We start from the raw sequence: 17,438 nt of genomic DNA, 5'->3' as shown, positions 1-17,438 counted from the left end.
TGCCTCTTTCAAAATTGTGAATTTTGTGGCCCCAGGGTTGGGGGTTCTGGTGTTAGGGTGGGGCCCTATTGATTATATAGTGAAAATGCATATATTCTTTGAAAATCTTCTTCTCTACTTCTGGGTATTAAATAAACTAACTAAGCACATACTTATGATGAGCAAGACTGCCTTCTTCCAAATTTTGAATTTTATGACCCCAGGGTCAGGGGTTTTGGTGTTAGGGCGGGGCTCTTTTGGTTATATAGTGAAAGTGCATATATTCTTTGAAAATCTTCTTCTCTACTTCTGGGTATTGAATAAACTAACTAAGCACATAATTATGATGAGCAAGAGTGCCTCTTTCAAAATTGTGAATTTTGTGGCCCCAGGGTTGGGGGTTCTGGTGTTAGGGTGGGGCCCTATTGATTATATAGTGAAAATGCATTTATTCTTTGGAAATCTTCTTCTCTGCTCCTGGGTATTAAATAAACTAACTAAGCACATAGTTATGATGAGCAAGAGTGCCTCTTCCAAAATTGTGAATTTTGTGACCCCAGGGTTAGGGGTTCTGGTGTTAGGTTGAGGCTCTATTGTTTATACAGTTAAAAAGCATTTATTCTTTGGAAATCTTCTTCTCTGCTCCTGGGTATTAAATAAACTAACTAAGCACATAGTTATGATGAGCAAGAGTGCCTCTTTCAAAATTGTGAATTTTGTGACCCCAGGGTCAGGGGTTCTGGTGTTAGGGCGGGGCTCTATTGATCATATAGTGAATATGCATGAATTCTTTGAAAATCTTCTTCTCTGCTTCTGGGTATTAGATAAACTATGTAATTGAATAGTAAAGTTGATCTAGAGTGCCTCTTTCAAAATTGTGAATTTTATGACCCCAGGGTCAGGGGTTCTGGTGTAAGGACGGGGTTTTATTGGTTATAAAGTGAAAATGCATTTATTCTTTGAAATTCTTTCCTTTGCTTCTGTGTTTTATAATGCCTATGATCCAAATATATATATTCATGATGAAGAAAGGGGCACCTAGCAAAATGGCTATTTTTTATGCCCCTTCCCTGGGTCGAGGTGAGGGGGGATACAAAGTCTAAAATTAATTAATGCTTGGAAATTTGCTCTTTGGTGTTCATCAACCATTTTATGATAAAATTTGCAAAATTTTGAAATATGTGACCCCAGGATCAGTGGTTCCTTTGGGATGAGGTGTAGAACTGGTAATAAAGTGGAAGTGTATTTTCTTTTAATTGTACTCTGATCTACCTCTGGGTTTTAAGTAAACAGAGTCAGCATGCTAAGTCTAAATTATTATAAGCAATGGTACCTCTTTCAAAATTGTGAATTGCGAATTCCATGGCCTCTGGTTTATAACATGAACCAAATTTAATTGTTTGAAAGTTGTTGCACAATACTCAGGAGACCTACAAGGCCGTGGGCCTCTTGTTATTGTTTCTGTGTGTTCAAGTTTCTTACATTACCCAAATCTAGCAAATATAGGTGATAAAAAATTTCTGTAAACTATTTTTTTTCAAAATCGGTGTTGTTTATGTTCTGCATGCTTTTGCAAATAATAATTGTTAATAATTGATAATAAAATCATTGGCACAACTTTATTAGCTCTTCTGAGCCAAAGGCTCAAAGAGCTAATGCTATGGCCATTTGTGCGGTGTGCGTCGTGCGGTGTGCGGTGTGCGTTAACTTTTTAGAATATGGGCCATAACTCAAGAACCCCTTGGCCAATCAGTGTCAAATTTGTCACAGGGTATCCTTGGCCCAAGGGCTACCATTTATACTAAAATTAGGGTTGGGACCCTAAAACAAGGGGAGATAATCAGGAAAACAAAACCAAAAGTACTGGTTGCTAAAAATCTTCTTCTCCAGAACCACCAGGCAGATTTTCACCAAACTTACATACAAGGATCAGGATATGTTGAAGATTAAAAATTGTTCAAGGCATGACCCTGGCGCAAAGGGCGTGGTCTCAAGGTCACTTTAAAGTTGACCTAAATTTACAATTAATGAAAATGTCTATATTTTGCTTACTATAAGGACTAGAATCATCAAATCTTGTAAGTTGATGCATCTTAGGACTTCACATCATATTAACTCAAAAAGAAGGTCACGATGACCATCTTTTTTAAATTTGCGGGTATTTGTTTTCAAATGGATTTGAAGGCATATTTTGGACACTTTAAGGCCTATGATCATCAAACTTAGTCAGTTGATGCATCTTGGGTCCTTGAACAAAGTAAACTTAAAAATAGGTCACCATGACCTACTTTTTGAACTTTATGACCTATCCTTTTTAAAACATTTAATCTCATTATTTCAGGCACTGAAAGGGTTAGAATCATCAAATTTTGTAAGTTGCTGCATCTTGGGACCTAAAAACATATTTAAGCAAAAGTAGATCACTGTGACCTACTTTTAGAATTTTACAGGCATTTGTTTTCAAATTGTTTAAAAGGCATATTTTAATTACCTTCAAACCTACGATCATCAAACTTGGTCAGGCGATGCATCTTGGGACTCTGAAAAAGGTCGACCAAAATGTAGGTCACGGTAACCTACTTTTGACATTTTATGGCTATATTTAAGTATCTTAGGTATTTATTGGCTTAGAATCATCAAACTTTGTGAGTTGATGCATCTTGGGTTTTCGGAGAGTGATGACCAAAAATTAGGTCAAAGTGACCTACTTTCGACATTTTATTGCTATATTTAAGTATCTCTGGTACTTATTGGCTTAGAATCATCAAACTTTGTCAGTTGATGCATCTTAGGTTTGCGGAGAATGTGGACCAAAAAGTAGGTCACAGTGACCTACTTTTCACATTTTATGGCTATATTTATGTATCTCTAGTACTTATTGGTTTAGAATCATCATACTTTGTCAGTTGATGCATCTTGGGTTTTCGGAGAATTTCGTCCAAAAAGTAGGTCATGGTGACCTACTTTTGAATATCTCAGGTATTTATTGGCTTAGAATTATCAAACTTGGTCAGCAGATGCATCTTGGGACTCTAAAAAATGTCAACCGAAATGTAGGTCACGATGACCTACATTTTATGGCTATATTGAAGTACCTGGTTTTTCCGCTACTTATTGGTTTAGAATCATCAAACTTTGTCAGTTGATGCATCTTGGGTTTTTCGGAGAATGTTGACCAAAAAGTAGGTCACGGTGACATTTTATGGCTATATTTAAGTATCTTAGGTATTTATCGGCTTAGAATTATAAAACTCTGTCAGTTGATGCATTTTGTGTTTTCCAAGAATGAAGACTAAAAAGTAGTCCTAATTGGCTAAGAATCATCAAACTTTGTCAGGTGATGCAACCTGGGTTCGAATACTTAGGGTTAGAGGCTTCAAATACAAGTGATAGGTTGTATAATTTATCAGAAGAGCGATTCAAGGCCCTTGGGCCTCTTGTTCTTAGTGAATGGTAAAGATGTTGACCCCCTCCCCCTTGGCGTCTCATACGATCTCTGAAATATCGGGGGCTTAGGATTGTATGCCCTGTTCACCAAACTTTTTTCCGAATTCACATACTGTTGGTTATCTTCACCTGTGCTTTAATAATCACTTTTTTTTCATTTTTTAGGAATCATTTTCTTATATGTGTCATTCCTTTTTTCATTCAACCTAAACGTTTAAAAGATACACAAATATTAGCGGGAATCTATTGTAATGAAGTCTATTTCAATTATAAAACTGCATTTCGTACCATTGACACTTATGGGTTAGAATACTGAGTTTTTGTGTGTGTTTTTTTTTTTGAAATTGTAAAATATTCGATCTCGTTATAAAAGGTGTTTTTCTATTTCTAGGTCTGCAAAACTAATGTCTTTGAAACAGATGGTATGTATACTATGATTTATCTTGAGATTTCTACTTAGGTCATCATATTATTTCTCTAGATTGAGGAAATTCGCATTATAATATATGAACATATTTAGAAAGTTAAATTTTTATTTTTTTTTTTTCAATTATTTTCTTGCTTTAAGCATAAAGACCTTTTTTGGAATGCACTCAATATCTCACGAAAAGAATTATTCAATTTTATCTAATTTGAATTTGTTATTACGTACGCTTGCTTCAAGAGCTTTTTAGCTCTTCTGAGCCAAAGGCTCAAAGAGCTAATGCTATGGCCATTTGTGCGGTGTGCGGTGTGCGTTAACTTTTTAGAATATGGGCCATAACTCAAGAACCCTTTGGCCAATCAGTACCAAATTTGCCACAGGGGGTCCTTGGCCCAAGGGCTACCATTTATACTAAAATAAGGGTTTGGACCCTAAAACAAGGGGAGATAATCAGGAAAACAAAACAAAAAGTACTAGTTGCCAAAAAATCTTCTTCTCCAGAACGGCCCGGCAGATTTTCACCAAACTTACATACAAGGATCAGGATATGTTGAAGATTAAAAATTGTTCAAGGCATGACCCTGGGGCAAAGGGCGTGGTCTCAAGGTCACTTTAAAGTTGACCTAAATTTACAATTAATAAAAATGTCTATATTTTGCTTACTATAAGGACTAGGATCATCAAATCTTGTAAGTTGATGCATCTTAGGACTTCACATCACGTTAACTCAAAAGTAGGTCACGGTGACCTACTTTTTAAATTTTGCGGGCATTTGTTTTCAAATTGATTTGAAGGCATATTTTGGACACTTTAAGGTCTATGATCATGAAACTTAGTCAGTTGATGCATCTTGGGTCGTTGAAAAACGTCAACTTAAAAGTAGGTCACCGTGACCTACTTTTTGAACTTTATGACTTAACCTTTTTAAAACATTTAATCCCATTATTTCAGGCACTGAAAGGGTTAGAATCATCAGATCTTGTAAGTTGCTGCATCTTGGGACCTAAAAACATATTTAAGCAAAAGTAGATCACTGTGACCTACTTTTAGAATTTTGCTAGCATATGTTTTTAAATTGTGTAAAAGGCATATTTTGATTCCCTTCAGACCTAAAATCATCAAACTTGGTCAGGAGATGCATCTTGGGACTCTAAATAATGTCGACCAAAATGTAGGTCACGGTGACCTACTTTCAGCATTTTATGGCTATATTTAAATATCTAAGGTATTTATTGGCTTAGAATCATCAAACTTTGTGAGTTGATGCATCTTGGGTTTTCGAAGAGTTGCGACCAAAAATTAGGTCACGGTGACCTACTTTCGGCATTTTATGGCTATATTTAAGTATCTCCGGTACTTATTGGGTTAGAATCATCAAATTTTGTCAGTTGATGCATCTTGGGTTTTCGAAGAGTGTCGACCAAAAATTAGGTCACGGTGACCTACTTTCTTCATTTTATGGCTATATTTAAGTATCTCCGGTACTTATTGGCTTAGAATCATCAAACTTTGTGAGTTGATGCATCTTGGGTTTTCGGAGAGTGTCGACCAAAAATTAGGTCACAGTGACCTACTTTCGACATTTTATGGCTATATTTAAGTATCTCCCGTACTTATTGGCTTAGAATCATCAAACTTTGTCAGTTGATGCATCTTGGGTTTTCGGAGAATGTCGACCAAAAAGTAGGTCACGATGACCTACTTTTGAATATCTCAGGTATTTATTGGTTTAGAATCATCAAACTTAGTCAGCAGATGCATCTTTGGACTTTGAAACATGTCACCTAAAATGTAGGTCATGGTGACCTACTTTCGACATTTTATGGCTATATTTAAGTATCTCTGGTACTTACTGGCTTAGAATCAACAAACTATGTCTGTTGATGCATCTTGGGTTTTCAGAGAATGTCAACCAAAAATCAGGTCACGGTGACCTACTTTCTTCATTTTATGGCTATATTTAAGTATCTTAGGTATTTATTGGCTTAGAATAATCAAACTGTGTCAGTTGAGACATCTTGGGTTTTCCAAGAATGTATACCAAGAAGTAGTCCTAATTGGCTAAGAATCATCAAACTTTGTCAGGTGATGCAACTTTGGTCTTAGGATACTTAGGGTTAGAGGCTTCAAATACAAGTGATAGGTTGTACAATTTATCAGAAGAGCGATTCAAGGCCCTTGGGCCTCTTGTTTAATTTAAAATACTAGACTAGAGGTTTGTGCCATTAAAGCAATTGTACACTATGATCACCAAAATATCCAAAAGCAGTAGTTATTTAATAAACTTCTAAGCAGATTATATCCCCTAACTTATCAATGTGAAAAAGACAACGAAGGCAAAATTATAACATGTATGGTGTTGTCATTCGACAGGATCCTGAGTGTACTTGAAAAAGCAAACAAATCATTAATACTCGTATGCCATGACATTTCTCAAGAGAAATTTTCTGGTCAAAAGGTATTATCACATCTATATCTTCTGTTAATGATCTGTTTAATTTTTACTGTTTCAATTTGTAAAATAACTGTGGACTAATTTCAAACAATTTTTTCACAAACCATCACTCGTTGAGAAATTGTTCGATGTAAATATAGTTTATTGGACACCGTCTTTTTTAAAATTGACGAGATTAAAAATAGCATTTGATAGCAAAATAACGACCCTAAAAATATTTTCCCTCTGTCGCATTCTACAATAAGTTATTTTTTGCATTTCTCTAAAAAAAGAAAAAACAATAAAACAACGCAATACGACAATACCTAATACACTATCAAAATAGCATGACAATGATTCTACTACACATTTATTCTACGACTTATTGATAATTGAGAATAATAAAGCATTACTTTTTTAAGATTTATAATTATTATTATTATTCAACATTTATAAAGCGCCCTATATATGAAAACTCTAGGGCGCTGTACAAGCATTATATGTAAACAAAAATTAAATAAATATGACTTAAACATTTACACCAGTCGTAAATATATATACAAATTTAAAGTATCCAATATTCATAAAAAAACTAACACAGATGATAATAAAAAAATTAAATGTTGTGTCCAAAAAATAATAAAAGGCTTAAATACACAATTTGAAAATCAGAAGCCTTAAAAAAATGACAATTACATTGTTGAGATGTGGGTTATACACTTTAAGAACTTGAATAAATGAAGGAAACAAAACAAAATGAAATTTTAACAAAATTTAATAAACAAAACAAAAGTAAATTGTACAACAAAAGAAACAAATTAAAAAATATAGAAACGAATTGTCTATCAGCAGCACGTCAGTCCTGGAAGAATGTTCTTTAAAACGTAGTCAATTAATCACCACACCCTTGCTGGAGATTTGAGTTCCGGTTTTTGAATTTCCTCTGATAAACGTGTTTTCTTTCACAAATTAAATTGAATATTATAACTTTCACAAGTATCACATATATCACATAATAAACTTTCACAATGCCGTCTAGATTAACTTTGGTTTGAATTGATATTATTTCAAACAGGAGATTTCATTATAACACATAACTTTAAATTACTGGTCCGGATGTGTACGTCAGGGCTGCCGTACTCTTTCGTACTCTCTCACACAGTTGCCGCTGTTACTGCAAAACCATTACACATTGCAAGCCTCTCCCTGTCACCCTGGACTGCCGACTGGCTATTGTCAATGTAATTAGCTGTAGTACCCTGCCCAAGACCTGATAATTACGAAACGGGACAAAAGCCAAAGGAAATAGGACCCTGGGGAAAAATATAATAAAACAACCATACTAAACGTGCAGACTCACACAAGAAAACATATTTTACAAATTGTATTTTCAAATACCTGATGAAGTTTGAGTACCCGCCCAGGCTACTTCATCATAACAACAAGCCAAACAGGTCTTATCTCGGCTGTGACTTCCCGGGTACTACCCGAACACGAGCTCTCAGGTAGATAAAATTAAACATCGAGGGGCTCCCCACAGGATAAATAACAATATTTACACTCACGCACTAGGGGTGTCCTACGGGATTAAATTTAGTTTGTTACAAACCTCCCCCGTTTGAAGACTAAAGCACCATTTAGTCCAACCTATTTACAAACTAAATACATAGAAATCAACCACATATATACAAACTGGAAATATTCACCATTGACCTTGATTTACTCTAACTCTTCACTAGACCTTGACAACGCATCTGCAATAACGTTCTGATTACCTGGAACATACCGAACTGTAAAACAAAACTCCTGCAATAGAAGACTCCATCTCAAAAGCCTCTGATTTGACAGTTTTGATCTCTGTAACCACGTCAATGGAGCATGATCAGTTTCAATAACAAACCGCTTACCTTCTAAATACACTCGGAGTGTTTTGACAGCCCAGATAATTGCATAACAATCTTTTTCAATCACCGCATAGTTTTTCTCTGCTGCTGTAAACTTTTTACTCAAAAAGAATATTGGGTGCTTACCAGTGTCGAACTCTTGTTCGAGGACTGCACCTGCTCCAGTAGCACTTGCATCTGTACGCAAGACAAACATTCGACTAAAATCTGGACTGTGCAATATTGGTTCACATGCCAACTTACCTTTAAGTTCCTTGAATGCAGTATCAAGATTATCTGTCCATTTTATTTTGTGTGGTGAATTCTTTTTGGTCAAGTCTGTGAGTGGTAGGGCAAGACTAGACAAATTAGGAATAAACTTCCTGTAAAATCCAATGAGACCCAAAAATGACCTTACCTTCTTTTTGGTGTTTGGGACCGGAACGTTTTGAATTGCTTGCACCTTTGACAACAATGGCTTTATCTTACCGTCACCTACCATATGTCCGAGGAAACTGACCTCACCAAACCCCAATTTGCACTTTGACGGTCGGGCTGCTAAATTTGCATTCTGCAACGCTGTAAAAATCTCTCTCAAATGCACCAAGTGATCTTCCCAGGAATCGCTGAAAACACCAATGTCATCTGTAAAAGCTTCTGCATAGTTTTCATGACCTTCAAGGACTTTACTCACCAATCTCACAAAAGTTGCGGGAGCATTTACCATCCCAAATGGCATTACCGTGAAACTGAAATGACCAAAAGGTGTAACAAAAGCACTTTTCTGTTTTGCCTCGTCATCTAGTGGCACTTGCCAATAACCCTTAGTAAGATCCAACTTACTGATATACTTAGCTCTACTGATTTTGTTTAGTATATCATCCATTCTTGGCATCGGACGAGGATCAAACACAGTTACCTTATTTAGATCCCTATAATCAACGCAGAATCTAAGGGTGTCGTCATTCTTTTTGATGAGTACAATAGGCGCTGAGTAAGGGCTTTCCGTCTCCTCTATGATTCCCATCTCTTTCATCTGCTTGATTTCCGCCTTTACCTTTTCCTGTAGCGCATACGGAATGGAATAAGGTTTCTTCTGGATTGGTTCCTCGGTTGTCGTTTTAATGGTGTGCTGGATGTAGGACGTTTTCTTCGGAACATCTGTAAATACATTCTCAAATTCTTCTACTAACCTTTTGAGTTGTCGTTTCTGCTCTTCTGACAGTTCTGACGATATCTCAACATTATCTGATGATTCTGTCTGTTGAAGGATTGGTGCTCTATGGTTAGTGCAATCGTCCTCATCTGAGAAATTTGGTTTTGCATCCATACATGCCAAAACTTCATTGCTTTTCGGACACTTCTCTTCCGAATCTCTGCTAAGCCACTCTTTCAACATGTTGACATTGTAAACCGGTTCTTTATTCTTGGATATTCTTACCTTGTAATCCACTGGACTTACCTTTTTCACTACTTCATACGGACCTTTCCATTGCGCCATCAGCTTAGATGTGCTAGTTGGAAGAAGTACAAGAACTTTCTGACCTACCTCAAATGTACGAGTTCTCGCCTTTTTGTCATAGTACATCTTTTGTTTCTTTTTTGCGAGTCTCTCTGAATCTTTAACCAAATCTCTAATGTTCTGCATTCTCTCCCTCGTCTCCAGAATATAGGACAACACTGAGGCCTGTTCGACTGTAGGTTCCTCCCACTGCTCCTTCAAGATTGCTAAGGGCCCCCTAACATGTCTACCATAGAGCAATTCAAAGGGAGAATACCCAGTTGTCTCATTTGGCACCTCTCTGTATGCAAAAAGGACGTAAGGCAAATGAACATCCCATCTGTGAGGTTCAGAAGAAGCATATGCCTTCAGCATTTTCTTCAAAGTCCCATTAAATTTTTCCACTAACCCATTTGCTTGTGGATGGTAAGGGGTAGTTGTTAATTTTCTTACCTGAAGTAACTTACACAATTCAGTCATCAGTGTGGACATAAAATTGGTACCCTGGTCCGACAGAATTTCATTAGGCACACCTACCCTAGAAAACAGCTCTATCAAAGTGTTGTCCACTGTCTCTGCTTCTTGGTTTTTCAAAGGAAATGCTTCCGGATACCGTGTTGAGTAGTCCATACAAACCAAGATGTAACGATTTTTCTTCTCCGTCAGTGGAAGAGGTCCAACAAAATCGATGGCTATTCTTGAGAATGGTTCCTCAATGGGTGGAATAGGAATGAGTGGAGCTTTTGGAGTTCGACCTTTTGGTGTTCCCTTTTGACAAATAGAACAAGATTTGCAGAATCGAGATATGTCAATATACATTCCAGGCCAAAAGAAATGTTGCATAATACGCTGCCTGGTTTTCTTGTTACCTAAATGTCCTGCTAGTGGAGTGTCATGAGCCAGAGACATTACCTTTGACCTCATTGTCTTTGGTGTGACGATCTGGGAAAGTTTCTCACCATAATCTTTCTGAAATATTCTATACAGTAAACCATCCTGTTTCTGAAAGTAAGACTTACCTTCTTGAGTATCGTCTTGTGCCATACTCAGTGCAGATTTCAAACTGTCATCTGATTCCTGAAGTTCTACCAACTTATCTCTGCTGCACCACAATTGTTTCAAAGATTCATCCTCTGAATCCTCTTCTGTTGCTTTTCTCTGAGAACTACTATTACCTTGCTCCAATTTGGCCTGCAAACGTGTCTGAACTGCAGCACAAGTGTTCTCGTCATCTCCATCCCTCTTGACTTCTTTTTCGTCCTCCATTGGTTTGAGTATGCTAACATTATTACCAATAATTACATCAGCAAATGGAGAATCAAGGACAAGGGCATGTACCTTACCTGATACATAAGGAGTCTTCAAATCTACCATTGCCTCATCACAGTTTCTTTGAGATCCATCAGAAAGAGTTATCACTCTTGAACGTCCTGTTTTATCAGAGTCTGAAATAAACTTACTACGTACAAATACAGTAGAGCATCCGGTATCTCTTAAGACTGCAACTGGTTGATCACTCACCTGGCCCTTTACTAAAACCAAACCCAATGCTGCCGACGTTTTAATTACTGGCGACTCGTTATCAACTCCGGACAACTTAAGAATCACCCTACCTTTGGTTGTATCTCGTATTTAGTCTACAACTTTAGACTCAGACTTATCTAAACACAACCTAACATTTTCTGACCTTATCTCAGGCTTTGTGCCTCTCAGACCTTTACTGTCTAGACCTTTTGACTGAGTTCTCTTAAGAAAACAGTTTGCCGCAATATGTCCTACTCTATCACAAATGAAACACTTTCTGCTATCCCCTGCATTAAAGTGAGACTTGAGATTTGACTTACCATCTTGAGAATTTGTCGAACCAAACTTGTTTGGCTTTCCCGTCGACCTATTCCCTGTACTGTGAAATTGGACACTATTGCCACTAAGATACTTACTCTTATGTGCCGCCTGAAATGCATTAGACAACGCAACAACCTCCTCAATAGACTTTGGGTCATGCTCCAGAATCCACAACTGTAAGTCTTTTGGACAACTTCTAACAACCTGTTCTCTCAAGACCATATCATACAACTTGCCAAAATCTGAATCTATTTTCTCACGTTCACACCAGTGATTGAGGTACCTTTCTACCCTAACAACAAAATCTTTAAATGACTCATCATTTGACTGCTTACCCTGACGAAATTTTTCCCTGTAATCTTCAGAAGTAAGCTCATATCTCTTGAGAATAGCTGTTTTGATAATCTCATAGTTATCACTATCTGCATCCGACAACCTTGAATACGCTTCCAAAGCCTTACCTGCTAACATAGGAACTAAGCGTATAGCCCACTGGGATTTATGCCATTTCTGCAACCCAGCTATCTTTTCAAACGACCGTAAAAAGACATCAGGGTCCTGTCCCTCCTCAAACTTAGGTAACTTAACAGGTGGGCATTTAATCTCATGAGGTTGGGACCCCCCAATTTTAGCATGTTCTAGTTCTTTTTCTCTAATAGCTAACGCTCGTAATTTCGCATCTCTTTCTACCTCTAACTTTGCACTTTCTCTCTGGGCCTGACGCTCTTCTCTCTCTTGCGCCCATCTCTCCCTTTCTAGCTCTCTCTTTGATTCCTGCTCCTGACGCCACATCTCGAGACATTCTTTTACGTTTGTACCCTTTTCAATTAAGTCAGCCATCCATTCTGGCATACCAGACATTGTGAAAGTTTGTGAACCTGAAACACAAAAGCAAAATAAATAATAGAAACAAACTTGCAAAAAAAAAAAATATTTTCTCTATTTACCCAAGCTCAGATGTATCCCACCGCTGCCACCAAATTGTTGAGATGTGGGTTATACACTTTAAGAACTTGAATAAATGAAGGAAACAAAACAAAATGAAATTTTTACAAAATTTAATAAACAAAACAAAAGTAAATTGTACAACAAAAGAAACAAATTAAAAAATATAGAAATGAATTGTCTATCAGCAGCACGTCAGTCCTGGAAGAATGTTCTTTAAAACGTAGTCAATTAATCACCACACCCTTGCTGGAGATTTGAGTTCCGGTTTTTGAATTTCCTCTGATAAACGTGTTTTCTTTCACAAATTAAATTGAATATTATAACTTTCACAAGTATCACATATATCACATAATAAACTTTCACAATGCCGTCTAGATTAACTTTGGTTTGAATTGATATTATTTCAAACAGGAGATTTCATTATAACACATAACTTTAAATTACTGGTCCGGATGTGTACGTCAGGGCTGCCGTACTCTTTCGTACTCTCTCACACAGTTGCCGCTGTTACTGCAAAACCATTACACATTGCAAGCCTCTCCCTGTCACCCTGGACTGCCGACTGGCTATTGTCAATGTAATTAGCTGTAGTACCCCGCCCAAGACCTGATAATTACGAAACGGGACAAAAGCCAAAGGAAATAGGACCCTGGGGAAAAATATAATAAAACAACCATACTAAACGTGCAGACTCACACAAGAAAACATATTTTACAAATTGTATTTTCAAATACCTGATGTAGTTTGAGTACCCGCCCAGGCTACTTCATCATAACAACAAGCCAAACAGGTCTTATCTCGGCTGTGACTTCCCGGGTACTACCCGAACACGAGCTCTCAGGTAGATAAAATTACACATCGAGGGGCTCCCCACAGGATAAATAACAATATTTACACTCACGCACTAGGGGTATCCTACGGGATTAAATTTAGTTTGTTACATACATTAATGACAAGTACGAGGGGTTCTCAAAAAGTTCGTGGACTAGCGTCATAAATTTTAAACCGTTTTATGCACATCAATGAATTTTAAAATATCTAGTTTGCATCACCTTTTCTATCTAAAGAATAAACCATAAATCATTAATTTTATCTTTTAATAAATTAGTAATGTTTATGTAAGCAATGATATGTCCAGGCGGCGCAACCTCCAACACGACGTTTTTGCAGTCTATGTGTAACTGAGAAAAACTCTTTTGATATGATCATTTGACGTCCAAAAATCCCGTTAATTTAGGTATTTGTCCGGACGCAATTATTCCATAAAATATGAAATTTTCATTTAATTCTGGAAGTTCTATGAAATTTTATCATTCTAGTGACGTCAAAAGGAGGGAAGGGTTTTAGCTTCCAACATTCCAAGTTTTGCCCTTGAAAAACTGGTATAGACCTAAATTATGTTGACACTGGCTACAGAGAAATAATATGAATATAGAGTACTTGTCTTTAAATGTCAAAATAGATTCAGAGAGAAAAAGAATACACAGTTATTGTCGATTTGCAGTAAAGGTGTGAAAGTTCAATCACGTCAAAAAATGGTGTTGACCATGTGTTGTGCATACTGAACTATCGAAAGCAAATTATGTCGGGACAAGCGCGGATCTCTCCCAATGCATTGATACATTTGGAATATAATATTCATTGAAGGCTGAACTTTACATTGTAACGTGACGAAACAAAGCGGGTTTAAATCCTTAATCAGCTGTGTAATCCTAGAAATGTGCATATTTATTTTTTTATTCAGCACAAACTAATTTGTTTTCTTTCATTAGTCATGAAAAACCTTCCATCTGACATACTGGATAAAGTCTTATCCGACCAGGAGTTGGATGAAATAGCAGGATACGTTGGACGAGAATATTTACATCTGTGCCTTCAGTTAGGCCACACAGTTAGCCACATAGAACGAGTCATGGATGAAAAAAAATATAATTTTCTCGAGGGAATTCGTGTGCTTTTGCGAGACTGGAGAAAAAGTGGTCACTTTAAACCAACAGTAAAGATGCTAGGGTGCGCATGGTTACAATGTGGGATGGATTTCAATGTATTTTACAACTTGTTTGTAAAGCAAGAGAAAGATGTATGGCAACTGCCTTTTATATTTTAAAAAAAATGGGAGAACAAGAAACAATAGTTTAAATGGGATTTTTTGAAATATATTTTTATTTATCATAAAACACATATTTCTTATTATCAACGTTGTATTCTATTTTTTCTTGATATATATAGAACGATGCATGATGCTTCAGAAGTATATTTTTATATTATATCAAAATGCAAAATAAACAATTTAGTATAAATTAATTTTTTTTGCAGAATTAACATCAAGTATGTACGTACGGGATTCAAACAGAATATATAGAAAAAAAATCTTGAAAAAAATAATCTAATCAAAAACCCAAACATTTTGATATGTTGACTATTATTTATAAAAATTACATAATAATTATTATATACTTGGAAATTTTACATTCTGATTAAAGTTTCTTCTTAGAAAACCCAAAAATAAGTAGCCAAGTTTTAATGAAAGCCATTCCCTGTATTTTAATTTCAAGTTTTTCAATCAGTTACATGTGCAATAGATAGAAGAAAAAATAGTAAAAGGGGTTTTAGGTATTTATAAGTGTTAATGTCCCTCCCAAAATTAACCAGATGGTAAAAAACGAATCTTTGTTTTTTTTTTTTTTTTTTTTTTTTTTTGCTTCCTGAAAGATAAATTGAGGCATTGCCAAAAAAAGTGGAAGTGGGCTACATGTACACTTGTTGATTACATATAAAATAAATCTACAGTTTGAGTTCCTGATATCCAAGTTTAGTGAACCAGAAACATCAGAAACCTCAGTAATCATGAATTTATAGATTCTCAATTCTGGAATGCTGGATTATTTACTGCACTAATATCATAAACATGTAGTGTTATAAATTTTTTGCATGTACCTTGTGTAAAAAATGTAAATGTATCGGCCATGTAGGAATTATTTTTAGTTAAGTCAAAAGGACGTTTATATAAAGGTGATTGTTTTATCTAAGTGCAAGGACTTGAGTGTTTATAGCCCTTCTCAACAAAGGAAAAAAATGAGTGTACTTGTCTGCATATCTATCTACAAGGATGTTTTTTTAACTTCTTCCCATTCTTAAAGTTTTGTTTATTTGTGATGAAAATATCCACAAAATACCGTTTCTTTGTATATGAACTTATTTGAACTTCTTGAAAGGTTTAGATGATCCAAATTATTTATTGATCAAAAACTGAATATATTGCAAACATATGAATAAACGCCATCAGTATTTGTAGAAATTATATTTTACTGTTTGCAAAATATGCTAGAGCAATATGCATACATGAACATCGATTCATTAAAAGATTGAAAAGATCAATGTAAAGCTATGAATGTATGAATATCGGCAACTTTTTATTTATATTTCAACAGAAACTTACCACTTGGAAACACATATTATGCTAACTTACTATGTCGCTTTTTATCAATATTAATTCTTTACTATATAATATATAGACAGAGTTTCCCTTCATTTTATTGTTTCCTTTTTATACAATATTAATGATAAGGCAAAATAGAGTATCACTGATCCTGTAAAAAATAATGATCAAAAGTCTGCACTGTCATATTAGTCATATGATGCTAGTATACAGGGATCTAATTGTCTTTTTACATTCGAATTTTTTTAATTGTTTTTTCGGTGAGACGACTTGCAGAATATACTAAAAACATATTGTGAGTTTGAATGCCAACATAAACTTGTCTTAAACATTGTCAGTTTAAAAAATTCAAAATCAGGCCGTGACTCTTCTGTACTCTGTAAAAATGTTTCTGAATTTCCGCATCTATTATTCGCTGTTTTATTTTTTTTTAAAGAATGTTTAATTAATCTATCAGAAATAGCCCAAAATACATTTCCCCCAAAACGTGGTTTAGTATTTGACTTAGAATAAATGTAAAAACATATCTATTTTAATATACGTTCCTATATATCTGTTATTGAATGCTTTTCATATTTATAGCTTTGTGTACTGAATTTATGTATATATCTTTGCGTACCAGATATACGAATTCATGTACATGTATATATCTTTTTGCACATAATTAACATATATATTTATACCTTTGGTACGAAGTATTGTGTTTATATTTTAATGTACTGCATTTTCTTTTTCAATAATAAATTTACCATCAATCATCATTACCTTTTATTGTAATGTATCTCCTTGTATATGGAAGTCTTCAGTCTATAATTGGATAGGTAGAAACTGCTCCTTCCCCAAGCGCTGGACACCTTGGTGGGAAAGTTTTGGTCCTTTGAATGAGACCTTCCAAACAGAGTCGGGAGGAGTAGGCACAAAAAGGAACATTCACTGCTTAACAAACCTGAGTGCCTATCAAAGGTCTTAATTTGAAGCACATAGCCGGTAAATGGTGACGTGTCTATTTAAGCGGAAATTCTTTAACGAAACCTTTTAATATACAAACAATCAATCAACAATATACACTTATTTAATGACTACGAGGTAAACAGTCAAAATGTTGTCCCGAGGTAGTGGGAGAGACCTGGTAAACTGTTGCCCGAGGCGAAGGCCGAGGGCAACAGTTTCCCAGGTCTCCCCTACTACCGAAATTATATTCATCTTATTTTGTTGGAAGCAAGTTTTCACAACCGTTCATTTAATTTCAACAAAATTTTCGCAAATATGCTAATAAATGTTTTTTAAAATCTTGAATTGAAATATATCAAGTTACAATGCCTAAAATCATTTTTTCAATTTAAAGTGACCAAGTGTGGTATGTTCATTGATCCCTTTAAATTGTAGACGCTATTTAAATCCGTTTCAGATCATATCGAGCGACTTCACCGACTTTATCAAAATATTATTAAAAATTGAAATGCTGAGGGTGTAAAATGACAAGCGATACACAAAATACATTCAGTGGATTTTGTTTGAATATGAATAGGTTCAGTGAC

General features: G+C 35.6%; 2 protein-coding genes across 2 annotated transcripts in view; one reads left to right on the top strand and one right to left on the bottom strand.

Annotated features, from left to right (window-relative positions):
- The window catches only part of LOC134240780 (uncharacterized), a 32,595-nt gene extending 16,432 nt beyond the window's left edge, over nt 1-16,163 (top strand). Inside the window, exons 9-10 of the mRNA XM_062722859.1 lie at nt 3,818-3,848; nt 14,234-16,163. Coding sequence (XP_062578843.1) covers nt 3,818-3,848; nt 14,234-14,568 — 366 coding nt within the window. The 3' untranslated portion in view covers nt 14,569-16,163. The remainder of the gene's footprint in view (nt 1-3,817; nt 3,849-14,233) is intronic.
- On the bottom strand, nt 11,301-13,400 carry LOC134240781 (uncharacterized). Its single transcript, XM_062722861.1, has 2 exons — nt 13,196-13,400; nt 11,301-12,391 (listed from the first exon to the last, which is right to left on the bottom strand). Exon 2 carries the CDS (start codon nt 12,372-12,374, stop codon nt 11,301-11,303), a length of 1,074 nt encoding a protein of 357 aa, XP_062578845.1. The 5' UTR covers nt 12,375-12,391; nt 13,196-13,400.
- Nucleotides 16,164-17,438: the final 1,275 nt, after the last annotated feature.

The sequence above is a fragment of the Saccostrea cucullata genome, unplaced genomic scaffold (assembly GCF_032062105.1).
Source record: "Saccostrea cucullata isolate Sc308-1 unplaced genomic scaffold, CSIRO_AGI_Scuc_v1 ctg11658, whole genome shotgun sequence".
Classification (NCBI taxonomy): Eukaryota; Metazoa; Mollusca; class Bivalvia; order Ostreida; family Ostreidae; genus Saccostrea; species Saccostrea cuccullata.
The sequence above is the reverse complement of the archived record's forward strand: the minus strand, read 5'-3'. Positions and strand labels throughout refer to the sequence as shown.